Genomic DNA, 25,050 nt, shown 5'->3' on the forward strand with positions numbered 1-25,050 from the left:
GATCCACTCCCTAGTGGAATGAATGCTTACAATGAGGAGCACCCTTTGCCTTTTATACCCCCTCTTGGACTTCTTGGACTGCTGGTAAACTGGCCGACTGCTGGTCGGCCAGTCATAAATGAGTTAAATACCATTTATATTCAGCCGACTGGTTTTCTTGCCTTGCCTTCATGCACCTTCAGTCGCCTTGCTTTCTGGTACAGCCGACAGCTCCTGTACTCAGCCGACTGCACCTTGGTCCTTCTCCAAGTCCAAACTGGCCACTTGTGTATCTTGTGCTCCACAGTCTGACTCTATCTGGTTGATGACGGAAATCCCACTTGCTCTTGGATGACTGTCATCATCCCAATCCTGTCACGAAGTCCCTCTGTCATCATCCATCCCTGGCAAACCCTTTTCTCTGAAAATCCGGTCTGTTCTCCAAACCACTCTGTCTCTGATGAAGATCTATGCATTTGGTTCCTCTAGTTCCCAATCCGTTCCTGCCCTGACTTTGAACACCGTCTTGGTCTTCATTCCTAGAACTGAGTCTGGCACTCTCACATCACCCTTGGAGGATCAACCTCCCTTGGGACCGTTACCTGAGAACCTATCTGGCTCACGGAACTGCCATCCCCATCTGGCACTGTGGAACACCACCAACAAACCTCCTGGGAGTTCTTCCCGCTTCTGTGCTCCTCGCCTTGGGCTTCGAATCCGTGTACTTTCCTGTACCTTGGACCTGTACACCATCATCTGGGACTGAATCAGTGTTTAGCTTTGCTGAGCCTGATGCTCTGATACCAATGTAACACGCGGAAGCTCTGGGTAGTCTTCTTTCAGCCCTAAACACTCTTAGAAACCTTCTGATGCAAAAACGCACCATCTGATGCAAAAACGCAGGTAGAGAGAGAGAGAGAGAGAGAGAGAGAGAGAGAGAGAGAGAGAGAAGTGCTGGAAATTCAGTATATACTATGGTACAAAAAGGTACATGTCTGCAGCCCTAGGCTGCCTTCTAGAAAAGGTGGTAAAACACCCAAAATTCTGCCCTAGACTAGGACCCTACTGATCCACTCCCTAGTGGAATGAATGCTTACAATGAGGAGCACCCTTTGCCTTTTATACCCCCTCTTGGACTTCTTGGACTGGTGGTAAACTGGCCGACTGCTGGTTGGCCAGTCATAAATGAGTTAAATACCATTTATATTCAGCCGACTGGTTTTCTTGCCTTGCTTCATGCGCCTTCAGCCGCCTTGCTTTCTGGTACAGCCGACAGCTCCTGTACTCAGCCGACTGCACCCTGGTCCTTCTCCAAGTCCAAACTGGCCACTTGTGTATCTTGTGCTCCACAGTCTGACTCTATCTGGTTCATACTATGTATCTGTTTGCCCCCCTTTGGATCTAGCCCTGAGAATGTCCATGGCATCTATGATGCACATGACATAGGGCCAAGGTGGCATGGAGAGTGATCATACAGCCACGTCCTAGAGGGGGGCTAGGCCTCATTGACCCTGCTATTCATAGCCGGCAGGCTGATTGTTAGAGGACTCCTTCTTGGTGGTGAGCACTGGAAGGATTTCCTATTGGCCTGGATTTCAGTCCGCACTTCGAGTCTGGTGGCCCTTGACCGCAGAGTACCAGATGGATCTTCACAGTGATGCGAGCCCGCGATTTTAGTCCAACTTTTGAGGACAGATTTGCAGCCAATTTACTACGAGCTTGGGATCATCTCAGGCCGGCACTCAGACAGATAGCTCCAGTTGTGTCACGTGCACGCTCGTGCCATGGCTACTCTTCGGCATGAACTGGCTTAATCCCTAATTAGAGCAGTAGCAGAAGCATCAACATTGATGTCAGAAGCATCATCAGTGTAGCAGCCTTGTCTACAGCATTAAAGTCATCATCATCACCATCAGCATTAGCTACAGCATTTTTAGCATCATCTTTGTCATGGGAAGGTCACAAGAGGCTGTCGGCTGACAGCAAACAGCCTATCGGCTGGCTACAACACTTGTGCAGCAGGCGGCTAAGACATCATCATGGCCAACATCTGGTGTGGACAGCATCAGTGAAGCGCAACCAATAAAGAAGGAATATTAGCATTTGTTGTCCACCAAAACAGGCCGATAGCAGTGATTCTGGCCGATTGCATCCCGTAGCACGTGTATAAGCATCATGTCATTTTCAGCAAGTCTCAAGTCAGTTCATAATTCATTACTCATCTAGCATTCAGTAGAGAACTCATGTAGAAGGGCTAAGGGTCAACCCTTATGGGCTGACCTCAAGCCTCAGCCATGTACAAGCATAAGCCATCTTTTTGTACCATATGAACAAAGAAAACTCAATACGTAATCTCTCTCTTCTTCTCTCTCCTATGTCTTAATCTTAAGTTAATTAGCATCAATGTTCTTAATCATGCTTAGGCTTATGGATCAGTACAGCAAGGCTTCCGTGCATGCAACATTGGTATTAGAGCATTCAGGCTCAGCCCACTAAGCTAGGTCCCAAGGAAGGTGCACAGCTCTAGCAGAAAGGATGTAGCTGGGTAGCATATGGAGTGGTCTGCAATAGGTGAAGCTAGAGGAAGCATTCCCTGAGGGTAGGTACGCATACCCAGTACCTCATTAAGTCCTCAGATCATTTCCAAAGGCCTAGCAACAGGCATGATCAGTTCCGGTAGGTGAGCCACCACTGTGTTGGAATTGGAGATCAAGAGTGAAGGTGTTCAAACCAAAAATATCAGTTAGTTAAAGTCAAAGTCAGTAAGTAGTAGCAGTTCAAGGTCAGTAGAAGTCCAGGGAGGAAGGATGACGGAGTGTCCACCCTGTCATCAAGTTTCAGAAGAGAATGTCGCCCGTGCCATGGCTAATCTTCGGCATGAGCTGGCTTAATCCCTGATTAGAGCAGTAGCAAACGCATCAACATTGACATCAGAAGCATCATCATCAATGTAGCAGCCTTGTCTACAGCATTAAAGTCATCATGATCACCATCAGCATTATCTACAACATTTTTAGATCATCTTTGTCATAGGAAGGTCACAAGAGGCTGTTGGCTGACAGCAAAGAGCTTGCCGGTTGGCTACAGCACTTGTGTAGCAGGCGGCTAAGACATCATCATGGCCAACATCTGGTGTGGACAGTATTAGTGAAGCACAGCCAATAAAGGAGGAATATTAGCATTTGTTGCAAGGTGGTTCCAAACGTAGTGAACAATATGTTAGTATGTTTGGAAAACGTGCTGAAAAGATTCCAAACGTAGTGAACGTTGCCTCCGATATATATGTATACAAGATTTATAGTTTACTTATAAACTTTTGAAATATGAAGTTTGAAGATTCATCAATGAACATTAAAGCACTTACTAATACTATACAACCTTTAATTTCAATTTTGCACAACTTACAACTTACAAGTCACAACTGACAATGGCAAATGCAAATATCAAATAAAATAATTAAACAATGAACATAAATGAAAGTGAGATGGATCATGGATAAATCATAAATCCGAAATCAGAAGACTGTAGACATATGTTATACATGATACTACAGAGAATATGATCTCAATTCTGATTCCTAGAGGCTAGGCACTTGAGCCCCTCAAACTAAGAGGCTGGGCCTGACAAACAAAGCAAAGTCTATACTAGTCACCAAAAAAAAAACTAGTAACTATAAACTATAATAGCAGCTAGCTACTCATCTAAACTAGATGATGACTCTGAAGAAACATCTCCATCCGTCAACATGTTGCCATCCGAGTCATAGTCAGGCTCTCTGACCACCGGCACTGTAGGAATGGCGTCACTCGTATCTATGGGTCCCTCATCTAAGGGATCATCATCATGATCATCATGTGCAAGAGACTCTTGCTGCTGAGCTATCTAAGCACGGCCTCGTCCTCGACCTTGCCCACCACGACGGCCCGACCACCTGGGCTGCTGCTGAGCTATCTAAGCACGGCCTCGCCCTCGACCTTGCCCACCACGACGGCCCGATCATCTACAATACTCATAGCTCGTGATCGAGCACGTGTAACCCTGCGATCTATGCTCTCAAGCTCTCTGTGGAGCTCTCGGTATATCTCCTGCTTGTCTCGCAACTGGTCCTCCTGAAGCTGAGCCTCCGCATCACTAGTATGAGCGAGGAGCTTATCGAAGATAAAGGGATCCAGCTGCCACATGTGACATGGCACATAACATGTATCAAGAGTCAATACTCAATGCTCAATGCTCATGAGCATTCATTAGGACTCAAGATTCAATACTCATGACTCATGAGGTTACGCATATGAAGTTCAATAATAAACATTTCGAGTTGGCAAGTAATTTACCTTCTTCAGACCAGTGGCTGTCTTGAGTGTGCGCAAAAGATGGAGGTTGGATCGACAAAACATCAACCTCTCTAACTGCTGAGTACTTAAGTGATTACGGATCTTGGTGTGCACAAGAGAGTATGCACTCCAATTCCGTTCGCATGCACCAGCAGAGCAACTCTGCACATGTCACATAGCACTGGTAAATGTCAAAAGACAAGATTACACATTGGCTGCATTATACAAACTAAGAACTTTAAAGTTACAAACCTGAGATAGCAATCTAAAGGCCACTTTTTGGACAGTTTTGGCCTGGTATCCATGGATGTCCCACCACGTAAGTGGTTTCGCCTTCGCCTGCCCTTGAACTGTTGAGGTACTCAACTTGCCAAAGGCAACTCCCACCTGATTGCGGTAGATGACCAACTCCTCATCGAAGGTCACCATGTCATCATAGCTAAGCACTTGAGACACATAAGCATCCTTGAGCAAATTGAGTTGCGTGTCTGTTTGGAGATCGCCCTTGTTGAACATCGGATGGAGTAATGCTGCAATCCCGTGAATGGGACGATGCATGAAAGTCCATCGCGAGTCAACAATGGCCATCACCTTGCCACATCTGACATTCCAAATTTCAAAATAGATATCCAATAGTAAGTACATCATATAACCAAAATTACAGCACGTACCATAAACCATATTACATAATAGATATTAGATATACTTGGTAGGAGTGATAGTCGGCGAGGTGACTAATGACACTCTCTCTCATCCGATGAAAATGATGATGGAGGAGCCCCAATGTAGAGCCCTCCATGTCACTGAATCGGATGAAGACATACATGGGTTTGAGGAATTTGCTAAGCCCTCAATATCAAACCAAAAGGACTCATCCAACACTTTGCGTTGGATGTATTGAGTGGGCTCGCTGGTCGAATCACGCTGGTCGAATCACGCATCTCCCTCCATGCCGGTGATACCACTGAGGCTCGAAGTGCATCCTGTACCTCATGTAGCCTGCTAAGCACAAGATACATATAGGCAAATCGGGTCTTGGATGGCCGCACCATGTCCAAGTGTGAGTGGGATCGGAAGATAGATAATGCTTGGTGTTTCTTCCTGAAGAAGGTAGTGATGCATACGGCCTCATCCACAACCGGCTTCACCCATCGAAGCTTCCCTATGTCCTCCATCATGAGGTCCAAGTAGTGTGCAGCACATGGAGTCCACACAATGGATGGGAACTCTGCCTCAATCATCTCTCCCATGCTCTTGTAGTTGGGGGGGGGGTCGCACTTGGGGAACTGCAGCTCTCATGCATTCTTTAATGGCTTTAATCTTGGCAGGACGCATTACAATGCCATCCTTTGTAAGAATATGGCAAAGATGATGTGTTTTGGGAGACTTGAAGATGCCATTGTCAACCCCCTTTCTTTTAGCCTGTTTCTTGGGCGCCTGCAAGTATCACACCCTTTTTCTTTTTCTAACACCTTAGTTTATATGCCCACATGTGTAGCACATGCATGTCACAGATCTACCGCATCTCAGTTTATGCTCTTCCCGTAGGGCTTATATGGCATCTGTACGGCTTGTCCATGGCCTGCACAACCAATATACGGCCTGCATGGCTCATCTACAGCAGCCCTGCCTGTACAATCTGTATGGCTAGCAGCCCAGGGCCTCTACAACCTGTATTGCCAGGTTACCAGCCCACATACTGCTGCTGCCCCGCCGCTGTAGCCAACGCATAGATCTAAGTATCCATGCCTGTGTTGGCGACAAAGTGTTTGTCTGATAAACAAATATTTGCGTGAATTTTTGCTAAAATAACAGCCATAGCATCACTTTCACGCACCTCTCTTCAGGTCCAGATCTCCCGGTATACATGCATTGGCCTAGATCAAGAAAGGCCATACAGGCAGTCGCCCCTTTGAAGAGGAAAGCTGGCCACAAAAGCGCTTTCATCCTGCATGTTTCCCAAGACGCTTGTACCAGCAGGGCCTTGGCTCTGATATGAGTATAAAGTTCCCTCAGAGAGGAATCACCCGTGGTTAGCATCTAACAAGGGAAAACAAAGAACCAGGCATCGAGCTCATGGTTCAACCATAGAGCCCCTCGAGCTCACCCCGGAGCTGGAGGTGTACAGGCGCCAAGAGACATGGCTTCATGTACAAGAAGCCTCAGTGTCCCATACCACTAGGGACACACCCCTTAGGTTATGTTGTACAGAGGATTGTAGCAGCTCTCCTGTGAACTAAGCCAAAAGCTCACTTATATAGGCCACTAATAACTTACTGCCTAAAATAGCCAAAGCCTTTAAAAACCGCTAGACCTCCCAAGTAGATACCTCATCAGCCCTTGAGTTAGCCAAACCCAGGTCCCAAGGTTAGACCTGTTAACCCTCCAAGGCTTGGGAGGTCGATACAAGTCCGATCAACTATTTCCTACTCAGGAGTTTAGGGTGGTGGGTCGACCATGGCATGGCTTATGTTGTAGTTGATGGGTGTGGATATGTACTGCTTATGTTGACTGATGGGTTAATCTCTTTTGTGCAGGTTGTTTCTGTGATAATGGAGAATTACGAGCATCCTTTTGTGAGTGCTGATGACAATGCTAGTAAAGGAGAAGCATATCAGTATTGGGTCAAGGAGGTTGTCAAAGGTGAAGGAAGAGCACCCATGTCAACAGTTGTGGACGCTTTTACAAAACTTTCTTTTCGGAAGGAAGCCTCCCACCTTGGAGAACCGTCAGGGTAGGCAATAGTTGTTATGATGTGTGTGTGTGTTTTCCAATCTATGCTTGCAGCTAGAAGCAATGAGTGGGGATGGATACATATATTTTTTCTGCAAGCATCTACACAACAATCAAACATGACAAGAAGTTTTTGCTGCCTCGTCTGTCAGCACGACCGAGATGCCCACTGTGTGGGCACAGATATGTGTGGAGAAGATAGCTCAGTTTGCTAAGGAAGCGACCACAACGCGCCGCTTTCTAGAGCCAATGTTTCGCTACTTTGACTTGGGCAAACATTGGTCACCTGAGCGGGGCCTGGCTTTGGCTGTTCTACAGCAAGTTTTACATTTTGTGGAAAATCTGGGTATGTATTTTCTATGGATTTTGAAGTATTTGGGTATTCTTTTTGCTCTAGGCTTTGAATTGGCTACTTGCTGCAGGGAATGACTGCTTTTTGCTAGCAGTTTTGGTAAGGCACCTCGATCATCTAAATGTGAATCAGCGGCCCCAAATGAAGGCTGATGTTGTAAAAATTGTTGCCAGTCTCGCTCGACAGTCAAAATCCGAAGCAACTGTGGTTGAAATCGGTATTTTAAGTGATATGTTGCGGCACTTACGCAACAGTTTACAAGCTTCTGTGGAGGCTTCCAGTCATGTGGAGCTGGGTTGGAACAAAGATTTTCAATCAGCTATTCAAGAGTGTTTACTAGAACTTGTAAGAAAGGTGGGTGACTCCACTCCCATCTTTGAAATGATGGCATTGACTCTTGAGAAATTGTCATCTGTTGCAGTGGTTTCTAGGAGCTTAATAAGCTCCCTGTTGATTCTAGGCCGTATTATGGCTTCTCTTCCCAGCTTGGCACAAACACAACAGGCAAGTTTTTGCAATTTTTGATTGGTGGTCTTACTCTCACTTTTAGTTATCCTTACAGTGCTGAGCTTCAATTTTATACCTATTTTACAGAGTTTTCCAGAGGCTTTACTTCACCAATTAGGGCTGGCTATGGTCCACCCGGACAGTGATACTCGAATCAGGGCACATCATATATTTAAAACTGTTTTGATTCCAATGCCAACTTGGAATGAGGAAAGCCACATGACTCTTGCATCGGATGCTCCAACAAATGATTCTAAGAAAAGTCTGTCCACAAGTGCATTGGCTTTTACCTCAGCAAATGTGCTGTTGGACACCCTGAGGAAAGAACACCATGCTTCTCAGTTAATGAACACCTCTCCCAGTGGCAAGTTTGTACCAGAGGATGGAAACATGCTGTCTGGATCAACACTAGGAAAGCAAGAGAGTATGGAATCAAAGCCAGCTGGATTTGCAAAGGAAGCAGAACCAAAGGTGGATAGTGTAAGCCCACCCAACAGCAAAGAGCTCGTATGTTCCAAACAAATAAGCCCTTCTTTCCACTATTTTTTTCCTGAAAGGAAGATAAGCCTGTAGGTAAATTTGGAGATTCAGTGTTCAAACTATATAACCTCAGAACCTATGTTAGCACTTAGAGAAGCACTTTGCTCTCAATGATAGAATTCAATGGTAATGAATATTGAATTTTAGTGCATATGCTTTTTGTCATTGGTCATGAGCCTTAAATGACATTTGTCGTGGTGGGCTGATCTTTTATGGTCCATTCGGCAGAAATTGTTTTTATGTTACTTGTCTCGCAATGGATTTAGACATGACTGAAGTGGTCCATGTGTATGTGTTTGGTCATAGGTGCCTTTCTAAGGATGACGGATGATGGATTGGTCATGCTTAGTCATAGTGGTTTACAGTTGCTGGATAGAGAGGAGACGGGACCTTCTTTGTGGCAAGTCAGTCAAAATAAAGAATTTTCAAGGCTTGTGTGTTTAGTTGCAGTCTGCTTTTAAGAGCTCTTTTTGGTAGTTGCAATTGCCAAGCTCTCCTGAGTGTATGTCACTGTACCATAGTAGGGATCACTATTAAATTGAAGAGTCGTGTATAGGTAGCTTATAATATCAAAAGAGCAAAGCAGCAGCAGCAAAAGCTAATAAGAGTGGGTTGGCATCTTTATGCTGGGCCTAGTAAAACCACAAAAGACAGGAGGGGGAAGTCTTCTCTCTACATCTGCTTGTGCTAGGTTGATGCCAGAGGTCCACAAATCAATGGTTGAATAACCTTTCATGTACCGTTTAGGCCACAGCCTTCTTAGAGAGTTTGGATTGCCTCGCAAAGCAGCTTTTCAGAGGCGCCTTACTAGGCAATGTTCTGAATGCTTCCTGTCAACAAATGGACTGAATGAATATTTATTAAGGTTGAGTAGCAGAAACCAGCCTGTCATCGATTTTACCTCTGTAATGGTTAGGAGGTAAAGTGGCATATTGATTTGGTGAGATGCTCACCAGATGGCCCAAGGAGGATTTTCTGGATTTCTTGGTCATGGATGGTATAACCAAGTGTTTCTAAGAGTGTGGACCAGCTTTCAATAGGCACTTTGTAGTTTTCTAGATATGGTATTGGAGTGGTGGGTTTTGCAAACTTTTTCCTTTTTTCAGAAAGGAGACTTATATTAAGTATGAAAAAATTTTATAAAATGGAGATTTCACACCAAGCAAGCTGGAGATCTCAACCAATCAGGAGCCTTGTGTGCTGCCAATAGAGTTCCGAATGAGAGGATGTGAAAAAGATACCAATGTCCCACTCTCTCATAAACTGGCTGCGCTTCCTCTCCGGAGCCCTAAAAGATCCTTGGATTTTGGCCCAGGTAGCCATAATGGTGTGAATAATATCACTCCAAATCTTGCAAAGACACTGAGAAACAAGAACGGGAGGACCCTCAATGGCCTCAGTGCATCTAGCCTTCCAGATATTCCAGGCTGAGATGCTAGCAATAATCCCCCAAGAGTTGTCTAACCTCTGTGCCGGAGGGACAAAGTGTGAAAGTGGCAAATCGTGAAGACAACACTGCCGAGCAACTCCTTGCTTAACCATAATGGTGGTCCCCTCGAATCTCAGCTGAGGCCCAGACTGTGTCAACCAAATGATAGAACCAAAAGAAATGATAGCATCCCTCTTAGTCCTGCCAAAGAGGTGTGCAATCGCATACCAAACCCTTTGTGCTTTCCTGCATTCCCATAAACAATGGTGAACTAACTCCGAAACACCTGCACATCTAGGGCATGCTGGGCAAGCACCAGTAACAAACCTCCACTGATTGGTGGCTAGACCACCATGAAGAGAAACCCAGATAAAGGAGGAAATCTATGGCTTCCTATAAGAATGCCACAATCTCCGCCAAAATACCCTCTGAATGTCAGTCGAAATGCTGTAAGATTCCCAATGGGGTCTAAGAGTAGGGACACTTAGATTGTGTCCCAAGATAAGATGTCTGGCATTCCGCACCGTATAACTGAAAAAAGGCATGCTTTTCAAAGGGTTACAAGCATCCTTCCACTCCCACTCACCGGGGTCCCAATGCAAATGTCTGATAGGGTAGCCACCATACACCCAAAGGCTAACACTCTCTGTGATTATCCTTGGGGGGGGGGTCAACAAAGACGTGCTTGCCTAACCTACCAACAACTCTGACTGGACGAATCTAGGGGCCCTCAATAAGGTCCTGCACGTCACATCTCTCCAGCTGCCATCCATCCTGTAAAAAAAAAAAAAACAGGTACATCATCCTCCCTAGGCAAGGGGAGACCCATAACCTGAAGAGGAACACCTGTCCTAGAGAAAACCCCAAACCAAGAATGATGATGGCCATCCAAGAAAGATCCAGTAATCCAGTGGTTGGGAATGGTTGCATCAATCTGTGCAATCCTCTGGCTAGAGTCTCTCAAATGCTGCGTGAAATCCAATCTCTGTTCCTCGGGGCAACGCCCGTTCCCTTCTGATATTTCTTGGCATGGACGTGCCCTTCAAAGCTGAAAGATAAAACAAGCATTCGCTTTAGATCAGACACGTCCGTTCCTTCTCCCCTGAGAAGCGAATGCCCGTTCCACACAGCACTTAACTTCGAATGCCCGTTCTCTTTTGATCTAAAGAGAACATCTGTTCCATCCACCAATCCCTAAGCAAACGTCCATTCCTTCTCCCCTAAGAAGTAAACTCCCATTCCCTTTATGTTCTAAAAGCGTACGTTCGTTCGCTCCTGATGTTAATCCAATTCTAGGATTAACAAGAGCTACTGCCATTATCTTACATCAAGGAGTCATGGTAGATACACCAAAGGGTCATACATTCAAGATATAAAGAAATAGTGTCCAAAGCTACAACTTGGACGGGCGCCCGTAACGGTGTGACAGAGTATTTATGGTGGCGATTCCCGCTTCAAGAGCGTGTGGTAGCAAGTTAGGATGAAGTATCAGGCTCAATTTGAACGTCACCTTGTGAATCCTGCAAGTACCTCACAGAATCCGTGCTATGGGAAGGCTTGTGTGCTGAGAAAAACTCTTTGTTGCATCTGCCACCCATCTAAGTCCAAAAAGCCTCGTTTGCATGAAATGCGAACTCAGCCCTCCTGTCCATGGCCAACTGCAGCTCTGCTCTAACTGTGGTCAATAGGCTGTAAACCAAGACGCATGTGGATGCTTTTCATGTTCCCTCTGAAGAGTAGCAATCCTACGCCTAATAGCTCTCTCCTTGTCCAGAACCTCCTCCTTCTTGGACAAGGCAGTGCTATGATAATGATGGCTAGTCCTCTCAAGAGCCAGCACAATATTATGACGAGGATCAGGACCGTCACAAGATCTCCATATCTCTCTGTTCTCAAGGGAAATGTCAGTATCTAGATAAAGAGAGTCAGGGATACGGACACGGGGAGAGGTCGAGCGAGCCCCAGGCTTCCTGAGACACAAAACGACGGGGCAATGATCGGATTTGGTGGTGCCAGGCATAATAGCAATGGTGCGTCCTCTGTCCAAGGACCAATCATCCACATAAAACCTGTCCAGACGTGCAAAGATGCTCTCATCCCCGCTCCTGCGGTTATGCCAAGAGAAAGATAAGGAGTTTGGCCTTCTCTGGAAGTCATCCTCAGTCCAGCAATCCTTGCCAAAAAAGGAAAGCGTGAACCTCTCCCATGAGGTTCGCTCCAAAGGGTGTAAACCCCCTTCGCGTCCACCCTTCTTGTCAGAAGGTTGCTCAACCATATTAAAATCTCCTCCCTTTATCCGATGATCAACCTGGGGAATGACATTTGTAATGGTGTCCCAAAAGGCCACCCTTTCACCTCTCACGTTAGGTGCATAGATATTCAAGATTCCCAATTTTTGACCCTCATGCATGATCAAGATCCACTGCGCTCTAGCAGGGATGATAACACCGTTCCCAATAACATGAGGTATAATAGATCCCTCTAGTCCCAATTGCCGAGGACCAAAAGGTGTGGCCAGAAAGCATCTTATCAGTTTTGCCACACTGAGATCTATCCAATTTGTGTTCTTGCAACAAAAGTACATCCATAGACCCTCCTGTAACAGCAGGGTGAAGCTGGTCCTTCAGAAGGCGCTTCCTACCACAGGTGGGAAGTCCTCCAAGGCCCTGAACATTCCATGAGACAACTCTCATGGAAGAGAAAAGGGTTTGACCCCCGATCTAAGAAGACGATGGGCAACCTGAGGACGCCTCATAATGCTAGAGGACGGGATAATCCACGGGGCAAAGTCCACTGACATGCCCTTGTCCAAGGCCATGCTTAGTACATGCATATGTACGAGAAACCTGTTTGCCTTGCGGGGCATCAAGAGCAATGGCATCATGCTGAAAATCCTGCAATACATGATCCCCACTGCGTTGAATATCTTGCATATCGCCCCCTCCAAGTAGAGAGGACTCAACAAAGGCATCCTGATCTGAGATATCATCTCTTTGCAAAGATGCATCAGCTGACACATCCCTCTGACCAGAAACATCATCTATTTGTACATGATCCGAGGAGGCCTTCCCATCAATCGCACCAGGGGGGGCGGGTGTGAGAGACAGCTCGCCACACCTGGTGGACTGAAGGAGGGGAAGGAACCAAGGGAGGTGGCACATGAGAAGCACGCGTGCGAGGCCTCGTGTGACCCCGAGCCCGAGGGCAATCTCGAGCAAAGTGACCCTATTGGTGACAAACCCGGCACTGATCGGGTTTACTTGCAATCTCCCTACCTTGCTTCAAAGGGCCACAAGGGCCCGGAAGCAAAACATAGTCCTCAAAGAGCTCAATGTCACGGGCAAGAACCATGACCCTGGGGACAGCATCCGCCGAGGCAGTAACCACCTGGGTAGAAGATGTCGGCAAGGCTTGGAGAGGGGGCACTTGAAGAACCAGCCCAAAGGCGGACCCGATGGCCTCTAACAAAGGCCAATATGCGCGAGGAAGACCTGGGAATCTGAGAGTAATTAGGAAACAGTTCTGGTCTTCCTCAATAGGGTCAAAATAGTTGGAGTAGGGAAGAAAGAATATCTTCCTCAAGCCCAATGGCAAAGGTCCGTCTTACAAAACCTCTGAGGTTGCGTCCTCAGAATCAAAATCCACTTGGAAGAAACCTCTTCCAAGCAACCTGACATCTCGAAAGTGTGAGGCGAGGTTGGAGGGCAGAGCCGCCAGGAGCCAAATCCCGAGCCTGGAGACAGGAAGGGTGAGATCCAAAGATTAAGTTAGCTTGTTACACAAGGCACCTTTAAGGTATTTTTCCTTCATCTTTCCTCTCCTTCAGCCAAGTGTCATAAGTAACCATTAACAAAAAATGCCTTGTGAAATACTGAGTTTCTGTGGCCAAAATCATGCTTAGTGACATTTTGCTCTTCATACATGGATATTTTAGGAAGATCCTGGTCAACAAAGAGCGCAAGTACTCAATCATGGAAAGGGCAGCCCTTGGCATGATTGATTCTGTCAATAAGTGTTTCTTGCTCAAGGAAAACTGTAATTTTGAAGTATGTCTCACTGGCCATCTGGCCATCTGACGAAGTAAAAAATACCTGATATTACTGGCCATCTGACCAAGTAAAAATGTACCTGAATTACTGACTGTGTTTAATAAATAGAACAATGGCTCACTTTTAATGGATAGCATGTTTAGGATTTTTGGAATGAAGCAAAGTAGATCGTCTATTGTGACATGAAGCATGAATGATAGGTTTAAGGGGCACTTGTGATTTAATGTCTCATTGCAGTGCATATGATAGTTTCTCCTTTGTCTTGGTTACAGGAAATGGCTGCAGTCAGATTGAGTGGGGATCAAGCAGCTCTGCTCTTATCATCATTGTGGAGTGAAGCAAACTTGGATAACAACTTGCCAGCCAATTATGAGGCCATCTCCATGACATTTAGTTTGATACTGCTGTTCTCACCAGCAAAGGTTAGTTACATTCATGTCCACATATGTTGTTTTGAAGGTCTTGTACAGTTGGTGTATTGTGCTGCTTGCTTAAAGTGATCCTCGGTGTTTAGATTACAGCCTTCTGTGCAATAGAAGGCTTGCTTGTGAGTGCTATTGCCATTGCCTGCTTTATTCCCAGTTTGGTCACTCTTTTGAACTGGCTTTCTTGAGTGTAGATGGGTGAGATGCCCATTGGTTGTAATGGTTTGATCAATTTGGACATTATGAGGTTGCAAAAGTTTAATCAGTTCGGGCACATTATGAGGTGTGTGTAAGTTTATCCCATATGCAAACGGGTGTGCAAGTAACCTTAAAGTTGTATAAAGAAACCTCTTTTTTTAAAAGACATCTCTTGGCTTGGTGCAAATCTAAGTACTGTGTATGTAAGTAGGTGAGTGTCTCTTCACTTATGCAGGTCATTTCCATTCATTTTCCCATTAGGCATAGAGAGCTGCTACAGATGTAGCTCTTTTTGGCATGCCGGGTGGGACAGGAGGGATTCCATCTCCTCCCTGCCCCCATCTCTTTTTCTCAAATTAGGGTTTACTGTACTCCTTGTTTGTAGGGTTATCATTAGAAAGGAGCAGTCTAGGGTTTACTGCATCCTCTGCTTTAGGGTTTATCATCATACAGTGCTGTGCATCTAGGTTCTTGCCAACATTGTCTTCTTCAAAAAGTCATGCTACATCTCACGTGCTGATGATACCCTGGCGCCCCTACTAGCCTACATGCTCAATAGAGCCCTATGTGAAAGATTTCCACCCTCTTGGTCCGCTATCACCATCACCCCTAGCCTCAAAGCCGGAGGTCCACTTGGCCCTAATAATTACAGGACGATCATGTTTGGCCACACATTGGCCAAACTCTATGGATCAGTTCTAGAGTCAGAGCTTAGTTCATTTGCAGAGAAACACGGATGCAGAGTCTCAAGACAAGCAGGCTTTCGGAGGAGCTACTCTACTCTTGTCTACATCTCACCCTCCGTGCCATCATGGAGGAGAGTAGAGCACGACATCAGAGGATTTACTGCTTCTTTGTGGATTTCTGCAAAGCCTTTGATACTGTTTCCCGAGCCGGCCTCCTACAACGTCTACAGGGGATAGGAGTCCTATGTGACATGGTTTGGAGCATCATCACCCTCTGAGTCTGTCATCGGACGAATGAGATCCCCTAGAGGTACATCGCAAGAGATTTCTAGCATTGTTGGGGTGAAACAATGCTGCCCTCTATCACCCACTCTTTTTGGCCTCTACATTGATGAGATCTCAAGCTTCATTGCCAGATTAGGCGGGCTGGTCCCACGCTTTATGCAGATGACATCGTCTTCCTTTCAGATTCAGCCGAGGGGCATCAGAGACATTTGGATGCCTTACAGGAGTTCTGCACTTAGCGGGACCTCCCTGTTAACCTTGGTAAAACCAAGGTAATGGTCTTCAATACCTCCTACCCCTTTACACGGATTGAGCTTCACATACAGAGGGGATCCTGTGGAGTTTGTCTCATCCTATGTCTACCTTGGTGTCACTTTCAGTGCCGACGCTTCACCATGCTTCCCGCAGCACATGCCAAAGTGACGAGGGGATATGAAGCTTTGCGCTTACTTCAGCGGCAGTGCTTCCGTGCACATTTCTAGGAGCTCAGGACGAAGGGTTGGCTTTTTGACACCCTCGTCACACTAACCTTGATGTATGGAGCAGCCTTCTGGGGGTGAGTTTTATCCGATGAGGATTGGCAGCGAGTCAAGAGGCCCCAGGAGCCACTGCACCAATCACTGCTCGCTGAAGTACAACCACGTGATCGGGCAAAAGTTGGATCTCTTCCTTGAATTTTGAGTGGAGTTATGCCATCTCCTCCTCGAATTAAGCTTTCTCAACTCCCTCGACCACCTCCGGCTGCACTTCGAGGTTTTCCCCTGACCTCTGAGGACAATCTTCCTCATGGTCGGAAACCTCATGAACAAAGTGGACTCGTGCCGACATGGTAAAGGGAGAAATAGAAAGAAAGAAAGGTCTTCTGCTGCACGATACCTATGTGACCAATTCTGAAATTCAAAAAAGCCAGAGAAAAAACATACGTTTCACATGAGAAACTGGAGAAAAGCATGCAAAACAAGGTGACCCACCTATACTCCACGCATGAGAGATGAAGAGCCTTGAGTCGATTTCATCACGGCCAAGTACAAGGGACCTAAGGCCTTCCCTTTTATGGGCACAAAAAAAACACTACAGTGCTTTTTTCCTCAAGAACCGGTCCTTTTTTAAAGTGTGCTCTAAACCACCGCAACACACCCCCCCCCCCCCGGCGGTCCCTGCCTCCCACTTGCGTTTTAATAAAAAACAGTCCTGATGCGTTTTTATAACAAAAATAGCATAGCTGTTTGGTTACAAATGACATAACCCTAAGATGGCTTTATGATATGCTTTTTTTCTGCCAAAAAAAAAAGATCGCTAACTTCACTGCTCTCTCTCTCTCTCTCTCTCTCTCTCTCTCTCTCTCTCTCTCTCTCGGCCAGTTCTTGCTAGAGACACAGCGCCACAGAGAGACACTGATACGGACTCATACCACAGGGAGAGGTGGGCAATAGCTCCAGCTCACTGATTTCTTCCAGAGATCTATGCCTACCCTGACACAGGAGGGGGTTACACTTAGGTGCGCTGCGGACCACCGAGCCAGACGGAGACCGAGAGCGCCAGGCTACCAGATTCCCAGACTACATCAGATTGAGATCACAGAGATATGGGTTCGACATCAGCACCATATCCAGGAGCGGCTAGCTCACTTACACTCACACCCGGAGATCATGCTCCGAGGTATTTTTGCCTCGCCATTGCCTATGTATCACATATTACACCCCCATTATGGTACTGGTTGGAGCTAGACAGATTTGCATTGCATTCTTGTATACCTTGCGCATTAGGTTGCATACTGAGCCTCTAGCAGTAGTGCTCCATCCATCACACCCCCCCACTATCTCAGTACTTTCATAGTTTATTTCATGTTCATTTTGTCCTTTTTTTTTTCTTTGGACATCCAGAAGACATTGACAGTTCGGCCTCTAGTAGCTTTCTTCTTTCTTTCTCTCTCTCTCTCTCTCTCTCCGCGTTGCCCTGTTGTCCGCCTGCTTTGTCCACATGCGCCAGTCTACCCTGCCTGCTGGCTTGTACGGCTAATTCAGCCTCTGTAAGGCCAACTTCAAGGCTTGGACTTGGCAGCAAGCGTGTGAAGAGGCGTTGCATCACTTCTACACCCAGCCGTGGCTTATGAGAGAAGCAATAGCAACAAGATTCTATGGAGTGTATGATTAAGGAGAAATTCTTTTGCTCCAAAGACTTCATTCAATCCCCTTAATGAAGGATGTTGGTGAGGTAAGAGTAAAGTTTGGCTTTTGGTAGGAGTTGAGTCTTCCAGATAGCGGAGGTCAATGTGTCAAGTATGTGTAACATGCTAACTATGTGGAAGCGTAATTAATGATGATTATTGCTAATTAAAAGAGATCAATGCCAATTGACTTTGTAATAACTCATTAGAGAAGACTTGATTTGACCTAAACTACTATATATTGCCAAAACATGCTTATGTACAATGAATTGCTTAAATCCAACTCCGATCTAAGACTCTGACATGCTAAGCAAACAATGATGCTATGCATGAACTACTCATTATTTGGTGATGAACTGAAGTCTTCCACTAGTGCATGAGATAAACAGTCATGGAAGAGGTTGTTTGCTGATAAGATGTGTAAATTGTGGTTGTCTCCCAAATGCAATATAGTCTATGAATGAACATGAATGTGCCTATAAATTAGGTATTGGGTAGGTTGGTTGTGTATGCAGTTTGGCTAACCCTTTTCAGACCCAAAAATATCATTACAAATGTCATTAAACATGTTCATTTTGTGCCCAATACATGTCTTAGCCATTGATGCATGTCCTGACACTCTTGGGGGCCTGTTGGGCTGTAAAAACTTCTCCAATCTCCTCATATCTGGCCTCTTGACATTGGCTTGTGGAGGTTGACATGGTGTGTTTGTATGGCATATGGAGCCTGACATGACAGTACATGTATGGCTCATGGAGCCTGACATGATGTGATTTTCTTGGACTAGCTATCCTGGTGATCTTTTGTATTTATGTTTTTGGAAGATTCTATAAGGATTATGAAGCCGTGAACACTTTATTTGATACAACTGAGCAGATTATGAAGCCGTGAACACTTCCAGTCTAGTTGCTCTCATGTGTGTGCATGACTTTGATTTTATTTTTATTTTTTTCCAAGAAAGAGACTTCTATTAAGTATGAAAAAGGCATACATTAATCACAGCTATAAGCCGGAATATAATAGAATCACCCCAATATGTAAGGTGATTTCAACCACTGAGGAGCATCATGATGCCATGAGAGACCTGTGGGACTAGAGGAAAAGAAAATGCCATGGTCCTACTCTCATGACTTTGATTTTTTATTTGGATGACTTGTCTTATTTGCCTCGACAATGCCTGAGATTACTGCCTGTGTTGTCCATGGGGCGGGGGACGCCTAGGCACCCTGTGGACATGTATGTGCACACATGTTTGGGACAGACAGGTGGTCTACATGCGTTTTGCAGGTGGTAAGTGACCCTAAAAGCCCACTTTACAGCTTTATGATTTCACATACTAATAATTATGGGTGCAGGTCCACACTCACTTATAAGTGACTGGACAACATATAAGATATTCACATTGGGCAGAACTATTTTAACACGTGGCAGCCAAAAGACGGGCTCCAGATTTGTTTTGAGCCAATTGCTTGTAGGCGCTCCCTTCTAGACCAAAAAAGCACACGACTGAGTTATTTTCAGCGGAGGAGCTCTATTACTGGAGGGGAAACTCGAGTTTGCTCATGCACATGCTTTTTGGGTGCATGGGAGAGCTGATCAGCCTGTTCTGGAGCCTTCTACCGCTATCTACCGTGATAGATTTCATCTAGGCGTGAGGAGAAAGCTGGTCGACTCTTTCTGGAGGTTTCTCTGCTGCTGGCCGACTATATACAGCCTTGAAAAGATGCTGGCCAGGGCATCTGGAAGAGCGTAAGTGCTGGCGGATTTGTGTGGGAGACATCCACTACTGATCGGAGACCTTCTGGCTGCTGCTCGTCTGAAAAGATGTAGAGAGGAAGAGAGCTTGAGATCTTGCAAGCGCGCACACACACACAAACCCTAGAAGAGAATACACAAGACGAGAGGCTGAAAATTTGCTCTTCTTCTTCTTTACAACAAAAAGGGTTGTACTAAAAGATAAGAGAAAATACAACATAAGTACTAAAGTACTATGTACATGCGGTCCATAATGTGAACACGCTAAGTGAGCGAGCTGGCAAGATAAGTATGCCATAACTCAGTGGTGGACTAGTAGCTGGTGTAGTCGAGCTATAGAATCATTGGCGAAGATCTATCATGTCACCATCCAATTAAACATGCCAGTGATGTAAGTGGTGGAAACGGTCACCCAGGCATATCATAACTGTGTCAGCTCGTGTTGAGCTTGACATCTCACACTCCCTCTCAAGCTCAACTCTATCTCTAGGACTCCAAGCATAGTTCGGAATTCGGGAAGCTTCTCTGCTCCCAGGGCTTTCGTGAAAATGTCAGCTACCTGCTCCTTTGTGCTAACATACAAATCAGCAAAGAAAACAGATAAAATGGAGCTAGAGCGCTCCTACAAGAAAACAACGACACCTGTTGGCCCCAAAGCTTGGCGCCCCTTTCGGTCTTTCTTTATTTGCATTCAAGGAAGGGTTCAATTGAATATAACATGGCCAAACATGGCTGAAAGTAATAGCATGCCCAATATGTTCATACCTCTGATTCTTTCAGGATAGAAGTCCTACACAGTCTTGTGCTAATTCCAATACACAAATCTGCATCCCTTTATGCCAAGAAAATGCAATCAAGAGGCCCCAAACGATGTAGCCAAAAACACAGCCATACATCAGTCCACAAACTCGTCCAAAAACGTCCCTCGGATTCATAGTAGCAACGGAACGGGAACAGGAACGGAACGAAAGCACCACCAGGGGAACGGGAACGAGAACGAGAAAAAGGGGGAACGGGAACGAGGGGGAACGGAAACAGGGAACGACCTAGATAATTCCTAGAAATGACGATAAATCTTAACATACAATGCTCATTTATATAACCAAATCAGAGACACACTAAAGTCTAGTGCACCGTAATTTGCATGGCTAGATACTAACACTGAATAGATCTCACAAGTCAAAATAAATTAGCCCACATCATACATGACATAAGTGACAAAAAGCACAAAATGTGGCCCACATTGCACAGCCTAGATAAAAGAAACAATCCAAGTCCAAAGTCCAAGCCTCAAGGTGACATGCAAATAGTAAGGAGATATCATGCATGCATAGTGACATGGGACGGGGGGAACGGACCCTAGGGACGGGGAACGCCTGGGACGGGGGCGGGACGTCCGCGGGACGGAGGGACGGGGACGGCAGCCAGACTGCGAAACGGGGACGCCGGGAACGCGTTCCGGGAACGTTCCGGGAACGGTGTTCCCTGTCCGTACGGGGACGGTCAAACTGACCGTTGGCGGCAGTTTTTGACCGTTGGCGGGGCTTCAACGGCTGTCTCTCCTAGCCGTTTGGTGATGCGCAACTCCTCCAAGGCTTCTTCCTTGAGTCTCCCTCTCCCACATGGCTCCCCATCTTCTATATAAGAGACCTCCATGCTCTCCTCAAGCCATCTCCTCTCCAAGCTCTCCCTCTCCAAGACCCAAGGCTCAAGCTCTCCCTCTCCAAGCTCTCCTTCTCCAACATCCAAGCTCTCCCTCTCCAAGCTCACCCTCTTCAAGCTCTCCTTCTCCAACATCCAAGCTCTCCCTCTCCAAGCTCACCCTCTCCATTGTCCAAGCTCTCCTTCTCCAACATCTCCATCCCAATTCTCCATCTTGACTCTTTCTCAAGCTCTACCATCCATCTCAAGCTCTACTCTAGTCTCTATCACTATGGCATCCTCTTCTCAAACCCCTTCCTCTCCTCAACCCGGGTCCGCCGCCGCCTCCACCACTTCAACACCCGCTCCATCACGAAGAAGGAGGCCCGCCGTACATCGATGGAGTTGGTGGGATGAGGTAGAGTGCTCGCAATACGGTCAAGGGGATGGTTCAAGACCATGGGTATGTAAGCTTTGCGGCTACAAGCGAACCGGCGGTGCCCACAAAGTGCGTGCTCACTTCTTGCATGAGCCCGGCAACGAAGTGCAATTTTGCAAGGAGGTTTCGGCCGAGAAGAAGAAGGAGCTCCTTGAAAAGCTTGTGGTTTATGAGGCGGCCGAGTTGGCAAAACGCAATCCTCAAGTGGCCGTCGACCCCGCATCCTTTGTGAGGACATCAACGCCGCATGTACGTCGTTCATCAAGAGAGGCATCCGCTTCCCGGGGACGCCAAAGTACTCTTGATGAGAATTGGAACCCTCAATTGAAAGAGGAGGTGGACATGGCGGTGGCACGATTCTTCTTTCATGACCACATAGCATTTCGGGCGGCACGGTAAGTCCTTGGCACTATGCTCATGTACTATTCAAAATTCAAATATCATGCTCTAAACTTCAAAGACTAAAACTTAAAAGACTAAATGATGGTAAAAATCTGAATTTTGTTTGTGTTTTGCATATGGTGTTTTGGATAGATCTCCATACTTTCGGGCTATGTGCAAATTGATAGCGGAGTATGGACCCTCTTATGTTCCCCCCTCTTCGGAGACCATCCGCACCTCTCTCCTTGACAAGGAGAAGGCAAGCGTGGAGGTGGCGGCCAACCACATGAAAGAGCAATGGGCTGAAAATGGTGTTACCCTCGTCGTTGATGGGTGGAGTGACTAGAAAGCGCTCCATCCATGGAGTTGTTGCCTACTCACGAGGGGAGACATACTTTGTCGACTCCCATGATGCTTCCGGGACGGGGAAGAGTGCCGAGATACTTGCTGCGGAGTGGGCAACAACACTAGAGACGGTGGGGGCGGAGAATGTCATTGCCATATGTGCGGATGGAGAACCGGCAAATAGGGCGGCGGGGACAATTCTCCAAGCAACTTATCCTCGCATCACCGTGTGCTTTTGCATGGCCCATTGCCTCAACAACCTTATCAAAGACATAGGGGCCTTGGATTGGGTTGCACCTGTCATTGAGGGTGCCAACAAAATAGTGACCTTTGTCCTCAACCATCACAGGGTGCAGCATGAGTTTTCCAAGAAGTCAAGCCTCTCTCTTCTTAAGTATTCCGAGACGAGGTTTGCATTCAACTTTCTCATGCTAGGCCGCTTGTGTACATGTAGCGGGGCATTGAGGGGACTCTTCCTCAGTGATGAGTTTGCACGCACTTCAGAGGCTTCCACGACGGTTGGCAAATTTTGCAGGGAAAGGGTGGATGATGCGGCATGGTGGGAGGAGGCCAAGGCGCTTGTGGAGATGGTGCAACCGATTATTGATCTCCTTAGGGTGGTGGATTCCACTCAACCATGCATTGGCAAAGTGTACGAGGCAATGGATCGCATGACAGAGAAGCTAAAAGCAATGTTCAAAGTCAAGCCTCACTATAAACAGGTCAAATCCCTATGTTTGAAAAGGTGGCAAGCCTACCACTCTCCCCTCCATGCTGCTGCCTACATTGTTGATCTTGAGTTTCAAGGCAAAGGGCAACACAAGGACAAAGAGGTGAGCAAAGGCCTTCGACAAACCTTGGATCGCCTTTACACTAGTGAGGAGGATCGCTGCACAATCAAGGACCAATTGCAGATTTATAGAGAGAAGCGGGGGGCTTTTGGTTTGGCAGATGCACAGGCGGACCGCTTCAAGGTAGGGTCTGCACTTTGGTGGGAGGATTATGGTGCGGAAACTCCAAAGTTGCAGGAATTTGCTGTGCGCATACTCTCACAGGCTTGCAGTAGTAGCAGTTGCCTAGAGCAACTCTGGTCAGTTTATAGCCACATTGCCTCTAAGAAGAGGAACCGCCTTGGTGTACAGCGTGCAAATGATTTGGTGTTTGTCAGTGCCAACTTGCGAATGCTTTGCAAGGGCTTGACAAAGAAGGCAGATCCTTTCACCGAATGGGAGCAGGCACAGCAGGACCCACATCTCTCTGATCAGCAGAGGGCCGAGATTTTAGAGGAGCTTGAGGTTGTGCCCGAGGCATTGTCCCCCCCACCTCCCCCTCCCCTCCCACTTGAGGACCAGCCTATGGAGGACTTCACCGAGGAGGTCACGATTGATCTTCACCCTTTTCAGCCTCTTGCCTAGTCTCTTGAGTCTTGTATCTTGGCACTTAGTCATTTTGCCTTGAGTGTACACCCTCCTTGGGCCTTTCATTATGCCATTTGGCATTTTTGTTTAGATTGATCATTGTACACTCACTTTTGTTTATCACGCCATCGGCGTCCCATTATAGTTTTTTGCTAATACGACTATGCATTTCTCCTCTTTTTGGTGCAATTTTGTGCTTAATGTCTTGGTTTCTAAGTGTAAATCAAGTGTGTTAAAAAAAATTGCAAAAAAACAATCGTTTTCAGATTGCCGTTTTTTCCACCGTCCCCGGGACGGCCTTTTGCCCTGTTCCCGTCCCGTTCCCCGTCCCTGTCCCCGTCCCCATTCCCCGTCCCATGTTTCTATGCATGCATGGCTACTGCCAGTGATGCCATCAAGGAGACTATCATCTATGTCATCCAAGAAAGCCATATCATCAAGACCAACATCTGCAGCATCCAAATCTTCAATCCCATCCTGACCAGGATCTGCAAGTCCATGTGTCTCCTCATCATCCGAGGACTCCTCATCAAGCAATATAAACTTCTCTGGTTTGGGAGATGCCATATCACCAAGCAAGCGCAAATTAGCACTTACAAAAATCAAGTCATTGACTTGTTTTGTCCCAAATTTGTTCCTCTTCTTGGATGCAACATGGCCGAACACACTCCATAGCTGCTCAATCGGAGAGGAGCTTGCACCTTGAGACAAAATCCTTACTGCCAATGATTGAAGCTGTGGTGTACGAGCCCCATAATCCTCCCACCATAAAGTAGCCCCTATCTTAAACCTATCTCTCTGTGCATCAGCCGATCCAAACCTTCCCAACTTGCTGCGATAAAATCCAAGTTGGTCTTTCACCAACGTTTGTTTATCTGCATCACGAACTTGCCTAGAAAGCACTGTCTCCCAACCATCCATCACCTCATCATCGGCCTCTTGTCCACATCCTTGGAACTCGGGATCCAAGACATACGCAGCAGCATGCGTAGGAGAATGATAACCATTCCATCGTGCTTCACATAATTCTCGAACCTCTGCATATTTCTCATCAGACAAGCCCATTTCCCCTATTTTCTTGATCATTCGGTCAGCCCCCTCATAAACCTTGCCAATGCATGGCTCCCGTCCATCTGCAATCCGCATCAAGCGCATGATCGGCTTCATCATAGCATTGATAGTATTGACTTCATCCCAAAATGTGAAGTCTTGTATGGTTCTTGCAACCTCTATGCCGGCTCTTGAGCGAGAAAGTGTCCATCCCATCCACTCATTACATACAACCAACTGCTTCAAAGGCAATTGCACTTTGGATAACCTCTTCATCATGAGAAAGTTATAACCAAAGCGTGTCTCTGAGTACTTCAAGAGATCCTTTTTGGCCGATCTC

The 25,050-nt window shown here is 46.4% G+C and overlaps 1 protein-coding gene across 1 annotated transcript in view; it reads left to right on the forward strand.

Annotated features, from left to right (window-relative positions):
• The window catches only part of LOC147635823 (protein SEMI-ROLLED LEAF 2-like), a 53,784-nt gene that overhangs the window by 18,096 nt on the left and 10,638 nt on the right, over positions 1 to 25,050 (forward strand). Inside the window, exons 7-11 of the mRNA XM_086801179.1 lie at positions 6,848 to 7,044; positions 7,196 to 7,389; positions 7,466 to 7,899; positions 7,990 to 8,409; positions 14,193 to 14,342. Coding sequence (XP_086657305.1) covers positions 6,848 to 7,044; positions 7,196 to 7,389; positions 7,466 to 7,899; positions 7,990 to 8,409; positions 14,193 to 14,342 — 1,395 coding nt within the window. The remainder of the gene's footprint in view (positions 1 to 6,847; positions 7,045 to 7,195; positions 7,390 to 7,465; positions 7,900 to 7,989; positions 8,410 to 14,192; positions 14,343 to 25,050) is intronic.

The sequence above is a fragment of the Cibotium barometz genome, chromosome 8 (genome assembly GCF_041138505.1).
Source record: "Cibotium barometz isolate CiBa-2024 chromosome 8, ASM4113850v1, whole genome shotgun sequence".
Taxonomy (NCBI): domain Eukaryota; kingdom Viridiplantae; phylum Streptophyta; class Polypodiopsida; order Cyatheales; family Cibotiaceae; genus Cibotium; species Cibotium barometz.